The 16,438-nt window shown below is 45.7% G+C and overlaps 1 protein-coding gene across 3 annotated transcripts in view; it reads right to left on the bottom strand.

Annotated features, from left to right (window-relative positions):
- LOC121273300 (diacylglycerol kinase beta-like) overlaps positions 1-16,438 on the bottom strand; it is a 128,501-nt gene that overhangs the window by 82,683 nt on the left and 29,380 nt on the right. For all 3 annotated transcript variants that reach the window (XM_041180392.1, XM_041180393.1, XM_041180394.1), the window contains exon 5: positions 9,149-9,262. In XM_041180392.1, the coding sequence (XP_041036326.1) occupies positions 9,149-9,262 (114 nt within the window). The remainder of the gene's footprint in view (positions 1-9,148; positions 9,263-16,438) is intronic.

Here is a 16,438-nt window from a genome sequence, read left to right as displayed (position 1 = left end):
ACTATCATTAGACAAAGAATAACACAAAGAAGGATTTCCTCCTTCCTCCTTCCTACATACTTTCAATTCGCCTATCTAGCTTCATTCTCTTTCTGCCTGGGCTCTCCTTCTGTTTCCAGTGGTTTGACTCTGTTCTCTCAACATCTCTGACTGTGTCAATCCTGAGCTTTGACTTTAACTGTGATGTTCATTAATTTCTCTTAATCAAAGACTCTGGCTCACTTTGCTCTACCAGTGGGTTCTGTGAAGCAGCAAACTTTCACTTTGGATGATGGAAGGAATATGGACAATAGGGGGTTTATCATGTTCTCCCTTGGTCAGATTTCCTCTTTCAAGCAAATGATCTACATGACACTGGTGCAGTCTCTCTCAATTCTTCACTCGATATGTGAATGCACCTAGTCTCTTTACAACAACTCCAATCACACATTTCTCCCTAGCACCTTGGTGGTCTTCACCCTGACCTTCTGACTACTACTGAACACTCCGAGTTTCATGCCTGGGGTATCATGACTCATCTTCATTTTATCTTGTTTTTCTGTTACTTTGCTATTGACATCAGTCTTAAGCAAACAAAGACCTTGCCCTAGGAGCATGTTTAAATACTAACTCATAAACTGAACAACCTAACAGCGCTGTGAGTGTACCTACACCACATGGACTGCAGCGGTTCAAGAAGGCAGCTCACCACCACCTTCTCAAGGGGCAGTTAGGGATGGGCAATAAATGCTGGCCCAGCCAGTGATACCAACATCCCATGAAATAATAAAAATAAATAATACCGAGCTTCTCACTTTGCAAATATTTCTGGAGAAGACTCTTCACAATCAGCACATTTCTTTCTGCAGCACCATTCGATGCTGGGCGATCTGGTGCGATTAGAGTCTGTTTGACTCCATTCTTACTCAGAACTGTTTCAAACCGTTCTGATGTAAACTGTGGACCATTATCTGATACCATATGGCAAGCCATAAACTGCAAACCAGCTTCTCAATAGATTTGGCACTTGTGGTATTGAGCGTAGATTCAACATTTATCCATTTGCTGCAGCTATTGACCAAAACACAGTAATCTTTCCCTTCAAAGAGATCGACATGTAGTCATCCCCTTGGTTTTCTTGTGCCTGACTATGGAATGATAAAGTACCTTGGTTGGATCATTTCTCATACTGAGACACCCTACACATGCTTCCACCTTAATTGTCCCTGTTTATTCTCGTCTATCTCTGCTTCTAACTGTGCAGAAGGCACTGTCCTACCCTTGCAAAATGTTAGCTGTACATTGTCCTTTATCTTGACTTTGGCCTTGTGAGGCCTAATTTGATCATTAGGTTCTCCTTGTTAAAAGAGCACTTTGTGCTCTCTTAGCACTTCCTCAATGCCAGGCGTGTATCTACTTATCCTGACTGTAAATAACTCAGCCCAGTTTAACTGCATTTCTTAAGCCAATTCCTTCCCATGAGGGAGATTTTGTTCTCTCCTATTCTCTCCTACTGCTACCAATGGCAATTAACAGGAAGGATCATCATATTCCACCCTAATACTAACTTCACCTAGCACTGGAGTACTGTTATTGGAGTAACCAGTCAATTTTACACCAGTGTCCCAAAAGGGAATCTGACTGAGGGATTTCTTGTACTCTCCTTCCGAGGTAACAGATGTGGCTACAGCTGTACCAAAGATGAAACTAAGTTGTGGATTTCTGACTTTCATTTCTACTGCCGGCACTGGAATTATATCTTCAGCCCTTTTACTCCAATCCCCCATGTGCTGTTTTCCTCTCCCTCTGACTTAAGTGTCCAACTCTTAATCTTCCTACACAATAACATCAACTTCTGTTTCCAGATCTATCATTCGAGGATTTGGAGACTCCCAAACTAGTTTTCGATCTACCACGACCTTGAGCTGGTGCGTGGCTGTCACCTGGAACTTTACCATGACGTAGAGCATTACTGTTTCCTCTAGTCCTGCATGCTGTCTGGATCTGATCAACTTTCCCACAGGCGTAGCACTTTGACTGGAAATAGGAGCATTTAGGCCACAGTGGCAACAGTGGCATCTAAATTTCTGACTCTGAGGCTGTGAACTTGCTGCTGTGGCGCTGGTCTTACTGAAATCTGGTAGGCCCTCTCTTGCCAGCTCAGGAAACAACTCCCTTGCAAACTGTAACTATCTTTTCCAGCCATTGCCTTGGCTGTGGCCTCAGTACAGGCCTCCTACCATGTCAGCTTATTGCCTTTGCCCAAAATATTGGCCTGGATTTTATTGTTTTTAGGCCTCCTACAAACATGTCGCCAAGGTTGATTTCTAGATTCGCACCATACCCACAGTGACAAGAGAGTTTCTTTAATTCGAGAATGTAACCTGTAATAGTCTCACTCGGCAATCGCTTCCTTTGACAGGACATAACTCCCAGTGCAAGCTCATTCTTAGGCATGCCATAATATGAGTCCAGAAGTTCATTACTTTCATTATATTCCATAGTTCTGGGATCTGTCAGGCAACAGTGGTTAAAAACATCAAAAAAATCTGGCCCCAACATGGTAAGGAAAATATCCACCTTTTCCTCATCTATTTCTTCACAAGTGTGACCTTCGGTTACAATGACACCTCTTTGTTCAGATGGAATTCCCCCATTGTCCCCAAATATGTTCCCAGTGCCATTTTTTCAACTCCGTACCATGCTCGCTCACCGTGTACCTGAATACCATGTGCACACACGGTTCAATCTTTCAAATTGCTCAAACTTCCCAAATTCAACTTTCAGAATTCCAAAACGTAACAAACAACGTTCTTCAGTCCTTAGTTTCACAAATGAAATGTAAAAGTTGTATATATCACAGAGCAAGACTGACACAAACTCACTTTATTTACACCTCCCCAACAGAAGGGGCAGCAGAGAGGGCAATATAACAAAATGCTCAGATCTTTCCATATATAACCACCAACACCATGAACTCACCAACACCATGAACTCACCAACACAGTCAACAGATAATTCAGAACCTAAGTTTCCACCTTGGGAGTTAAATCTACTTCTTTCTGTAGTTCTCTTGCTTAAGTATCTTGAAGTGAACAAGTGTCAGGTTGTGCGCCCTATCCAGAGTTTCAGGGTCTGAAGTATTATTCTACAGTTGTCACAGTAGCTTGTACCCTGCACCTCTGTACAACAGTTGCCAGAATCCCCGGAAAGTTAAACTACCTGTTCTGAACAGCAGGCAGTCTTATATACTCAGGACCTGAAGACATTTATTCTGCTTCGTGTTCAACATTATAGTTTATAGTCCATGTTTAGACAATCCTACAATCTTGCTCTGGAAGGCTGGTAATTCCTTTTATGGTCAATTTGGTGCCTCTGGCACACTACACAATCTTTCACTGACATATTCCAAAGGGGAATTTTATATTCTTATATTCCCAGACAGGAAGCCATTCTCAAAGAGAATGTAGGTTTGAGATGCAGCAACAATATTGTCAAGTTGATTCATGGGCTCTCTGCTGTGAATCTACCCTCTCGTTTTTTTTTCAAATCCCTCTGGTAGTTCATATTCTGTTTTCCATTAACTCACAGGTTGCTCAGGACTTGATGCTTTCACCCACTTGATTCTCTCATATTATTATTATTCACCTCCTTCATTTATCATCCAAGCCCACCCACCATGTTGTTAATGATTTCATTCAACTTTGGTCAAAATCCTTTAAGCTCCAGTCCTCTTGGAGAGCACTGGATGCGTCTCCACCTGGTTTTCAATGAGTCTTTTCTCAAATACAGTTTATTCAGGTCTTTCACTTACCTCAGAGTCACTCACCTCTCCCACTCTACACCCTCCATTACCTCCTGGCAGAGACCTCACTCACCTCTCCCACTCTTCACCCTCCATTACCTCCTGGCAGAGACCTCACTCACCTCTCCCACTCTTCACCCTCCTTTACCTCCTGGCAGAGACCTCACCTCACTCACCTCTCCCACTCTACACCCTCCTTTACCTCCTGGCAGAGACCTCACCTCACTCACCTCTCCCACTCTACACCCTCCTTTACTTCCTGGCAGAGACCTCACCTCACTCACCTCTCCCACTCTACACCCTCCATTACCTCCTGGCAGAGACCTCACCTCACTCACCTCTCCCACTCTTCACCCTCCATTACCTCCTGGCAGAGACCTCACCTCACTCACCTCTCCCACTCTACACCCTCCATTACCTCCTGGCAGAGACCTCACTCACCTCTCCCACTCTACACCCTCCTTTACCTCCTGGCAGAGACCTCACTTCACTCACCTCTCCCACTCTTCACCCTCCTTTACCTCCTGGCAGAGACCTCACCTCACTCACCTCTCCCACTCTACACCCTCCTTTACCTCCTGGCAGAGACCTCACCTCACTCACCTCTCCCACTCTACACCCTCCTTTACTTCCTGGCAGAGACCTCACCTCACTCACCTCTCCCACTCTACACCCTCCATTACCTCCTGGCAGAGACCTCACCTCACTCACCTCTCCCACTCTTCACCCTCCATTACCTCCTGGCAGAGACCTCACCTCACTCACCTCTCCCACTCTACACCCTCCATTACCTCCTGGCAGAGACCTCACCTCACTCACCTCTCCCACTCTACACCCTCCATTACCTCCTGGCAGAGACCTCACTCACCTCTCCCACTCTACACCCTCCTTTACCTCCTGGCAGAGACCTCACTTCACTCACCTCTCCCACTCTTCACCCTCCTTTACCTCCTGGCAGAGACCTCACCTCACTCACCTCTCCCACTCTTCACCCTCCTTTACCTCCTGGCAGAGACCTCACCTCACTCACCTCTCCCACTCTTCACCATCCTTTACCTCCTGGCAGAGACCTCACCTCACTCACCTCTCCCACTCTACACCCTCCATTACCTCCTGGCAGAGACCTCACCTCACTCACCTCTCCCACTCTTCACCCTCCATTACCTCCTGGCAGAGACCTCACCTCACTCACCTCTCCCACTCTACACCCTCCTTTATCTCCTGGCAGAGACCTCACCTTGCTCACCTCTCCCACTCTTCACCCTCCTTTACCTCCTGGCAGAGACCTCACCTCACTCACCTCTCCCACTCTTCACCCTCCATTACCTCCTGGCAGAGACCTCACTCACCTCTCCCACTCTTCACCCTCCTTTACCTCCTGGCAGAGACCTCACCTCACTCACCTCTCCCACTCCTCACCCTCCATTACCTCCTGGCAGAGACCTCACTCACCTCTCCCACTCTTCACCCTCCTTTACCTCCTGGCAGAGACCTCACCTCACTCACCTCTCCCACTCTTCACCCTCCTTTACCTCCTGGCAGAGACCTCACCTCTCCTACTCTTCACCCTCCTTTACCTCCTGGCAGAGACCTCACCTCACTCACCTCTCCCACTCTACACACTCCTTTACCTCCTGGCAGAGACCTCACCTCCCTCACCTCTCCCACTCTTCACCCTCCTTTACTTCTTGGCAGAGACCTCACCTCACTCACCTCTCCCACTCTTCACCCTCCTTTACCTCCTGGCAGAGACCTCACCTCAATCACCTCTCCCACTCTTCACCCTTCTTTACCTCCTGGCAGAGACCTCACCTCACTCACCTCTCCCACTCTTCACCCTCCTTTACCTCCTGGCAGAGACCTCACTCACCTCTCCCACTCTTCACCCTCCTTTACCTCCTGGCAGATACCTCACCTCACTCACCTCTCCCACTCTACACACTCCTTTACCTCCTGGCAGAGACCTCAGCTCACTCACCTCTCCCACTCTTCACCCTCCGTTACCTCCTGGCAGAGACCTCACCTCAATCACCTCTCCCACTCTTCACCCTTCTTTACCTCCTGGCAGTCCTGACCTCACTATCTCCTCAGATTGTGAGTGGAAGTCCCACAACTCCATTTCTAAAGATGTCCTGGAGGAGTTTTGATTCTCCTGTTGTGCCAATGATTTCTTCCCCCTTACCAACTAACAGCCCTGTATGAATTCAAAGTCCATTCAAGCTTCAAACACCATTCGCAGAGTTGCAGGGAGTCTGTAAACATCTTTGGCAGGTTACAAGAAAACAACATAGGCAAGCCTCCTCTCTCACCTTCGACCCCTATCTGTTGTAAAGTGTTTCTGTCTTTGATTGATGATGATTATTGTCCATCTTTCCTCTCTTTTCCTTCCAAATGTCCATTAGAAAATTCTCCATGGGTTCTACCTCGTATCCATATTCTCATTGTGTGCAAATCAATACTCCGACCCGGCATCTGAAATTTGTGGAACTCTAAACCTTCTTTCAGGCAATTCCCTCCAAGGGAGGATATATATCAGAGTGCATCCATATATCCACGAACATGCGAATTCAGAGCAGGGGAAGGCCACTCAGCCCCTCGAGCCTGCTTGGCCATTCAATAAGATCACGGCTGATCTGATAGTAACCTCATTCCTGTCTACCCCAATAACCTTTCATCCTCTTGTCAGTCAAGAATCTATCTCGCTCTGCCTTAAAAATATCCTAAGACTCTGCTTCCACCAACTTTTGAGGAAGAGAGAGTTTCAAAGACTCACCACCCTCAGAGAAAAAACTCCTCCTCGTCTCTGTTTTAAATGATTGACCGCTTATTTTTAAACAGTGACCCCCTAGTTCTAGATTCTCCCACAAAAGGAAACATCCTCCCCGCATCCACCCTGTCAAGACCCCTCAGCATCTTATACGTTTCAATCAAGTTGCCTCTCACTCTTCTAAACTCCAGCGGATACAAGCCTAGTCTGTCCAACCTTTCCCCATAAGACAACCCTCCCAACCCTGGTATTAGTCTGGTAAACCTTCTCTGAACTGCTTCTAATGCATTTACATCATTCCTTAAATAAGGAGACCAGTACTATACACAATACTTCAGATATGGTCTCACTAGTCCCTGTACAACTGAAGCATAACATCCCTACTTTTGTAACCAATTCCCCTCACAATAAACAATAACATTCTATTCACTTTCCTAATGACCTGCTGTACCTGCAGACTAACATTTTGTGATTCATGCACTAGGACACCCAGATCCCTCTGCATCTCAGAGCTCTGCAATCTCTCTCCATTTAGATAATAAGCTTCTCTTTTATTCTTCCTGCCAAAACAGACCATTTTCCATTTGCCCACCCTCACACAGACAACTCTGGCAAGTGAGTAACCTTTGTTTCCCTCTATCTGACAATCTAAAGCCTTTTCAAACCCAGAACGTGACCTTTCACCCTGGTCTCTTACCAAGAGAAATCAGCAATGATTTCCCATGGTGGTGGGTAATATAATTACATGGCTTAATTCCTTCTTGGAATGTGGGCATCACTGGCAGTGCCAGCTATTATTGTCCATCTCTCACTGCCCTGAAAAGGTGGTTGTGGACTCTCTACTTCAACCACCATAGCAGTTTGATTCAACTGAGTGTATGACCAAGTCGCTGCAGAGGGATAGTTAAAAATCAACCAAGCCAGTGGGGGGCTAGAGTCACAGGTAAACCAAACCAGGCAAGTATTCTCGCCACTAGGACATTAGTGAGTCAGGTGGGTTTCTATGACAATCCAATGGCTTCATGGTCACATTTGATATTATCACCTGTTACGATCTCCATAAAGACCGATAACTTTTAAAGAGGTTTGAACTTCCAGCTATTAGCTGAAGGAATGATACGGCAAGGTTCGATTTAAAACTTTTACTATAACAAATGACTAAAAGGCACTATTGACCAGACACTATTTCCTTTTTGTAAGCAACCTATTTAAACCACAGAAGATGATGATCCCCTTGTATACTTATCAGACTTTGCACTCTCCACCAAGTTAATCCTTTTCCCAACAGTCCACAGTTGCTCCCAGCTTCTAAGGATTCCTGTATCCCTGTTTCACTGTGTAGTAACTTCGAGTAACTGTCTCCAGGTGCTTTCCACAGTTTTCACGAGGCAGAATTTTACAGCCTGTCCCGCCAGCGCAAATTTTTTGGTCCCGCCAAAGTGGACAGACTTTTGAATAGCTTGCCGCATTTTACAGCACTGTACCCACTGTGACTGAGCCATAAAATTCCACACAGAGTTTCTTAAATCCACCACCATGTTCCGATGATCTTTTCTCCCCCAGCCATGCCAGGACAAATCTTCCAGAATCTGTAGCAGGCTGCAGGATATGTCTCTTCAACTAGAGACCATCTCCCTCCTACATCTGGCTAAGGGAACTCACAAAAAGCCACACAGCCTTTTCTCTCTGCTGACCACACAGAGCCTCTGCAGCCTGTCTATGATCTTCATTGAGTTACAGCGAAGCCTGTAACCTGATCTCACAAATGGCTTCCTCTGCCCTCTTCTCCATGGCAATGTGAAACACCTTAATCTTGTATCCAGGTAGAAATGCTCATTAGCTATCTTTGATCCCAATTCCATTTCATCTTAGAAGTAAATGGACAGTTTACAGCACAACTGTTTACAACCCAATAGTATAAAGGATGGGGATGTGCTGTTGTATGATATCAGTCAGTCATGTGTTAGATGAGGGAGAGAGACATTGCAATCATGCCTAGAAGCAACATGCCTACTTGGTAACCTGTCTAGATATAACACTAATAAACAAGCGTTAAGCAGATACCAGAGTATGTCTACAGTCTGTCTAAGAACCAAATCCCATGCCTAGAGTCCGAGTCAGAAGGACCCATCTCCGAACATCTACAACACCTTTCTGGGGCTTTGGGAGACTCAGAGTCTATTCATTATAAACTCAGAGACTGCTGTCATTGTCTCCAAGTGTAAATACCTTACATCTTCTTTTCAATAAAACAATCTGAGTCTTCCTCTGATCCCTAACAATCAAACCATCCAGGCAGACTTCGGGGCAGACCACATGAACCCCTTCAATTACCCTAAATTTAAAGCTACAGTCCCAAAAATAGAATAATCTTCTAAACCTCAATATTGTAACACAGCTATTTTAAAATTTGCAAATTACTCATCAACTGAACTATAATTTTTAAACTGCCTTGGATTACTAGTCCAGCAACCTCATCACAACATTGTCGCTTTATTGAACAAATATTGCCTTAGTAAATATAGATACGCACTCTTCTGATGAGCTACTAATTTCCTAAATATCCAAAAAAGCCTTTAATTCATTCCAGAACTCACATTTGAGTTTATCTTCAGGCTGGCCTCCTTCCAGGAAGGATAAATAACAGACAACATCCTTCACAAAGACTACATCTGGCACAGTTGGATCAATTGTATTGGAGATTGGAGAGTCTACAGAAAGAGGAAAATAAATCATTAGTCACAGTTCACATGAAAAGTCACAGCAGAGTGGGGACAGTCCTCAACAGATGCAATCATAGTTTCACAGTCAGGAGGAGAAATTAAGAATAAGAGCAGAGAGAGAACATTCAGACATCGAGAGAGAGAGAGAGAGACCGGGTGCAGGTGCATTCGGACAGAGAGAGAGAGCGATTGGACAGAGGGAGAGAGCGTTCAGACACAGAGAGAGAGAGCGTTCGTATCGAGAGAGAATGAGAGAGCGTTCAGACAGAGAGAGAAAGAGAGAGCATTCAGACAGAGAGAGAGAGAGAGAGCAAGCGTTTGGACAGAGAGAGAGAGCATTTGGAAAGAGAGAGAGAGAGCGTTCAGACAGAGAGAGAAAGAGCATTCGGACAGAGAGAGAAAGAGTGTTCAGACAGAGAGAGAAAGAGAGAGCGTTCGGACAGAGAGAGAGAGCATTCAGACAGAGAGAAAAAGAGTGTTCAGCCAGAGAGAAAGAGAGAGCATTCAGACAGAGAGAGAAAGAGAGAGCATTCGGACAGAGAGAGAGTGTTTGGACAGAGAGAGAGAAAACGTTTGGACAAAGAGAGAGAGAGCGTTCGGACAGAGAGAGAGAGAGTGTTCAGACAGAGAGTGAGAGCACGCGCATTCAGACAGAGAGTGTGAGCGCACTTGGACAGAGAGAGAGTGAGTTCGGACAGAGAGAGAGAGAGAGCACCCGCATTCAGACAGGGAGAAAGAGAGAGCATTTAGAGAGAGAGAGCGAGCAAAAGACCAAATGAGAGAGCATTCCAATAGTGAGAGAGAGAGAGCGTTTGAAGAGAGAGAGGGAGTTTGGAGAGAGATAGTGAGTGTGTTTGGACAGAAACAGATAGAGGGAGCGAAAGAGCATTCAGACACAGAGAGAGAGGCCGCGTGTTTGGACAGGGAGAGAGAGAGCATTGGGACAGAGAGAGAGCATTTGGACAGTGGGGAGGGTTCACATGTGTGTTTGGACAGAGAGAGAGATAGAGAGGGTGTTCAGAGAGAGAGACAGAGAGAGAGTGTGCGTTTGGGCAGAGAGAGTGAGCACATTCGGACAGACAGAGAAAGAGTGCCTGGACAGAGTGAGAGAGTAAGAGAGTATTCGGAGAGAGAGAGATTGAATTCGCAGAGAGAGAGTTTGGTAGAATGTGTGATTTCGGACAGAGAGAGGTCAGACAAAGAGAGGAACCTTGGGCAGATTCATCTGTCCACTGATACTTATTAATGGTTGGCTGATTATGTTGTTAAAGATACACACGCGAGGGGTGTTGTTTGGTTAAGGACTGAGAGCACACACAAAGAGAGTCAGCTGGGACATTGGGTGGGTAGTTAGGAGGCAGAGATCTGTTATGCTGCATCCTGTGAATAAACCGACTATCAAGGAGAAGGTTTGGGTCTTGTGTTGTACTTTACCATCTGCCTTGGATCTATTGTAGCAGAAGGTGATTGCCTAAAGGTTAAATTTGGAAACTGAGAAGAAATATTCTTCAGACAGAAGGTAGTAATCGGAGTTACTTCTGAGAAGAATTGCTGAAACCAAGTATAAAATATCAGGGTATGATTCCCCACTGATCTTCACCAAATCTGAACCTTAAGACCAATGGACACTGGCTATGTCCCTATAAAAGACAAACTAGGGTATAGGCCTTGGTGCAGCTGCTTCCTAACAAAAGCAAGGGGCAGGTGAAGAATATTGTCAGAGCTAGAGACTTACCATTGGACATTGAGGAAGGTTTGGATAACCTATTAACACTTATGGATACAACTTATAAGAAGAATGATCTATTAGCTGCATACGAGGCATGGTCATAAACTTAGAAAGATGGACAATTATTTCTCGGAAGAATATGCCGTGGAATTTCAGATTATATGTAAAATTGCTGAAATTCGATTTGGAGATTTCTAATCCAGTGCTTACTTTCAAGTTGCTTGGCTATACTAAAGTGTCACATCTGGACAGGCTCCTGGTCTTAGCTGGAGTCAGAAAATCAGAAAGAAAAATGCTTTTGGGCGAGATGTCCTGGGGAAAAATCCTGGGAAAACAGTCAGATCCAGCAGCCTTCCTGGCACAAATGGGACACCAGTGGTGTCACAGAAGATGGAAGATTCAATGCTCAGGGCATTTCGAAACCATTCAGATATGGGATGCTGGGTTTTTTTTCATTAATTCATGGGATGTGGGTGTCGTTGGCTGGGCCAGCATTTATTGCCCATCCCTAACTGCCCCTTGAGAAGGTGGTGGTGAGCTGCCTTCTTGACCCGCTGCAGTCCATGTGGTGTAGGTACACCCACAGTGCTGTTAGGGAGGGAGTTCCAGGATTTTGTCCCAGTGACAGTGAAGGAACAGTGATATATTTCCAAATCAGGATGGTGAGTGACTTGGAGGGGAACTTCCAGGTGGTGGTGTTCTCATCTATCTGCTGCCCTTGTCCTTCTAGATGGTAGTGGTCGTGGGTTTGGAAGGTGCTGTCGAAGGAGCCTTGGTGAATTCCTGCAGTGCATCTTGTAGATGGTACACACTGCTGCTACTGTGCATCGGTGGTGGAGGGAGTTAATGTTTATGGATGTGGTGCCAATCAAGCGGGGCTGCTTTGTCCTGGATGGTGTCGAGCTTCTTGAGTGTTGTGGGAGCTGCACTCATCCAGGCAAGTGGAGAGTATTCCATCACACTCCTGACTTGTGCCTTGTAGATTGTGGACAGACTTTGGGGAGTCAGGAGGTGAGTTACTCATTGCAGGATTCATAGTCTCTGACCTGCTCTTGTAACCACAGTATTTATATGGCTGGTCCAGTTCAATTTCTGGTCAATATTAACTCCCAGGATGTTGATAGTGGGGGATTCAGTGCTGGTAATGCCATTGAATGTGAAGGGGCAATGGTTAGATTTTCTCCTGTTGGAGATGGTCATCACCTGGCACTTGTGTGGTGTGACTGTTACTTGCCACTTGTCAGCTCAAGTCTGGATATTGTTCAGGTCTTGCTGCATTGGGACATGGACTGCTTCAGTATCTGAGGAGTTGTGAATGGTGCTGAGCATTGTGCAATCATCAGTGAACATCCCCACTTCTGAGCTTATGATGGAGGGAAGGTCATTGATGAAGCAGCTGAAGATGGTTGGGCCTAGAACACTACCCTGAGGAACTCCTGCAGTGATGTCCTGGAGCTGAGATGACTGACCTCCAACAACCACAACCTTCCTTTGTGCTAGGTATGACTCCAACCCACGGAGAGTTTTCCCCCGATTCCCATTGACTCCAGTTTTGCTAGGGCTCCTTGATGCCGCACTCGGTCAAATGCTGCCTTGATGTCAAGGGCAGTCACTCTCACCTCACCTCAGGAGTTCAGCTCTTTTGTCCATGTTTGATCCAAGGCTGTAATGAGGTCAGGAGCTGAGTGGCCCTGGCAGAACCCAAACTGGGCGTCAGTGAGCAGGTTATTGCTAAGCAACTGCCACTTCATAGCACTGTTGATGACCCCTTCCATCACTTTACTGATGATGGAGAGTAGACTGATGGGGCGGTAATTGGCTGGGTTGGATTTGTCCTGCTTTTTGTGTACAGGACATACCTGGGCAATTTTCCACATAGCTGGGTAGATGCCAGTGTTGTAGCTGTACTGGAACAGCTTGGCTAGGGGTGCAGCAAGTTCTGGAGCACAAGTCTTCAGTACTATTGCTGGAATATTGTCAGGGCCCATAGCCTTTGCAGTATCCAGTGCCTTCAGCCATTTCTTGATATCATGTGGAGTGAATCGAATTGGCTGAAGACTAGCATCTGTGATGCTGGGGACCTCTGGAGGAGGCCGAGATGGATCATCCAATCAGCACTTTTGGCTGAAGATTGTAGCAAATGTTTCAGCCTTATCTTTTGCACTGATGTGCTGGGCTCCCCCATCATTGAGGACGGGGATATTTGTGGAGACTCCTCCTCCAGTGAGTTGTTTAATTGTCCACCACCATTCATGATTGGATGTGGCAGGACTGCAGAGCTTAGATCTGATTCGTTGGTTGTGGGACCGCTTAGCTCTGTCTATCACTTGCTGCTTATGCTGTTTGGTATGCAGGTAGTCCTGTTTTATAGCTTCACCAGGTTGACACCTCATTTTTAGGTATGCCTGGTGCTGCTCCTGACATGTCCTCCTGCACTCTTCATTGAACCAGGGTTGATCCCCTGGCTTGATGGTAATGGTAGAGTGGGGGATATGCTGGGCCATGAGGTTATAGATTGTGTTCGAGTACAATTCTGCTGCTGCTGATGGCCCACAGCACCTCATGGATGCCCAGTTTTGAGTTGCTAGATCTGTTTGAAATCTCTCCCATTTAGCACGGTGGTAGTGCCACACAACACGATGGAGGGTATCCTCAATGTGAAGGTGGGACTGTGTCTCCACAATGACTGTGCAGTGGTCACTCCTACCGATACTGGCATGGACAGATGTATCTGTGACAGGCAGGTTGGTGAGGATGAGGTCAAGTATGTTTTTCCCTCACCACCTGCTGCAGACCCAGTCTAGCAGCTATGTCCTTTAGGACTCAGCCAGCTCGGTCAGTAGTGGTGGTACCGAGCCACTCTTAGTGATGGACATTGAAGTCCCCCCACCCAGAGTACATTCTGCGCCCTTGCCACCCTCAGTGCTTCCTCCAAGTGGTGTTCAACATGGAGGGGCACTGATTCATCAGCTGAGGGAGGGCGGTACATGGTAATCAGCAGGAAGTTTCCTTGTCCATGTTTGGCCTGATGCCCTGAGACTTCATGGTGTCCGGAGCTGATGTTGAGGACTCCCAGGGCAACTCCCTCCTGATTGTATACCACTGTGCTGCCTCCTCTGCTGTGTCTGTCCTGTTGGTGGGACAGGACATACCCAGGGATGGTGATGGTGGTGTCTGGGACATTGTCTGTAAGGTATGATTCTGTGAGGATGACTATGTCAGGCTGTTCCTTGACTCATCTGTGAGGCAGCTCTCCCAATTTTGGCACAAGTCCCCAGACATCAGTGAGGAGGACCTTGTAGGGTTGACAGGGCTGAGTTTGGCATTGTCGTTTCCAGTGCCTAGGTCGATGCTGGGTGGTCCATCCAGTTTCATTCTTTTGAGACTTTGTGGTGGTTTAATACAAGCTGGGGACTTGCTAGCGTGTTTAAGAATCAACCACATTGCTGTGGGTCTGGAGTCACATGTAGGCCAGACCAGTTAAGGACAGCAGATTTCCTTCCCTAAAGAACATTAGTGACCCAGATGGGTTTTTACAACAATCGACAATAGTTTCCTGGTCATCATTAGACTTCTAATTCCAGATTTAATTGAATTCAAATCCCACCATCTGCTGCTGTGGGATTCGAACCCGGATCCACGGAGCTTTACTTTGGGTCCAGTGACAATACCACTGCACCATCACCATGCCCAGCGGTGGCAAAACAACAGAGGAACCACAGTCAAAAGAAAGGAGGATGGAGACTTTCTGGCAGATGATGGAGTAATAATAATGGAAGAATGAACGCTAGGAATGCCTGGAGAATTATTAACAAACATTTGAGATGTGTTTTGAAATATCATTATGTGATAACTTGCCCAAAATGGAACATTTTTGGGAGTTTTGGTCTCCTTATTTAAGGAAGGATGTAAATGTATTGGAGACGGTTCAGAGGAGGTTTACTAGATTGATACTTGGAATGAATGGGTTATCTTATGAGGAATGGTTAGACAGACTGGGCTTGTTTCCATTGGAGTTTGGAAGAATGAGGGGTGATTTGATTGAAGTATATAAGATCCTGAACGGACAAGGTGGACATGGAAAGGATGTTTGCTCTGGTGAGTGAATCCAGAACTAGGGAGCACTGTTTTAAAATTCAGGATCACCCTTTTAGGACAGAGATGAAGAGACATTTTCTCTCAGAGGGTTGTGCGACTTTGGAACATTCTACCTCAGAAGGCAGTGGAGGCGGGGTCACTGAATATTTTTAAGGCAGAGGTAGATGGATTCTTGTTAGGTAAGGGAATCAAAGGTTATCGGGGATAGATGGGGATGTGGAATTCAAAACACAACTCAAGCAGCCATAATCTTATTGAATGGCAGAGTATGCTCGAGGGGCTGAATGGCCTACTCCTGCTCCTAATCTGTATGTTTGTATGGTTATATATAACAGGATTTTTAAGGCAATGCATGAAACGGAAGGTTTGGAAGGGCAAGGTGATGATACTAATCAGTCTGAGGGAACTGTATTGGTCACAAGAAGCTTCAGTCCGGTAATGAGTGTACTAGTCGTGGATTCATTTAATAGTGCTGTGTTGGACAGTGGTTGGACATCCACAGTATGTGGAACGGATTGGTTATTTGGATTCATTCAGTAGTAAGGGTTGCAGTAAGGTCAAGGAAGATGAAAGTACGACTTGCTTCAGGTTCAGGGGTGACAACACCTTAAAGTCACTGAAGAGAGTGGTGATTCCGTCTAGAATAGCAGGGGGGGAGCCACTTTATTTGTGCAGATGGGGTATCCAGTGAGATAACCTTGCTGCTGAGCAAGCCATCCATGAAAAAGGCACAAATAAAGTTACACATGGAACATGAGAAAGCAATTGTCTCTGTTAAGTCAGTAGATTTGAAAGTTACATAATCAAGGCATTACTGCATCCCTTTAACAAAACCTAGCATTCTGAACCAGAATGTCAGAGAAGTGTTAATGGCATCTGGTGATAGGAATTTGAGAGGTTAAAAGCATATTGACTTAAAAGTTACATCAACAGTTTGCTCATTCATCTTATTACAGGTTAAAGATCCGACAAAAGGATATAGGGATGATTGATGATTCGTATACAAAGAGATTAGTGAAAAATGTGATACATGCTAAAAGTAACAGAGGACACCTCATGGCCTATTCTTAAGTCTCCCATTAGCACGAGACTCAAATAAAGTAGTAGCTATGGATTTAAAGGTGCCAAATAAGGACAGAAATATTCTCATTTTTACATTCCATATACATGGCAACAAGGTTCAGTCTGTCTACAGTAATACATGGTAAAGACAACAGAGTGATTGTTGGATAAATCATGGAGAAATGGATAGGAACCAGACTGAGGGACACCAGCTAAATTCCTAACTGACAATGGGGGGCGGAATTTTCCAATGATGAATTTCGAGAGGAGTACAA

The sequence above is a fragment of the Carcharodon carcharias genome, chromosome X (genome assembly GCF_017639515.1).
Source record: "Carcharodon carcharias isolate sCarCar2 chromosome X, sCarCar2.pri, whole genome shotgun sequence".
In the NCBI taxonomy this organism is placed as follows: domain Eukaryota; kingdom Metazoa; phylum Chordata; class Chondrichthyes; order Lamniformes; family Lamnidae; genus Carcharodon; species Carcharodon carcharias.
The sequence above is the reverse complement of the archived record's forward strand: the minus strand, read 5'-3'. Positions and strand labels throughout refer to the sequence as shown.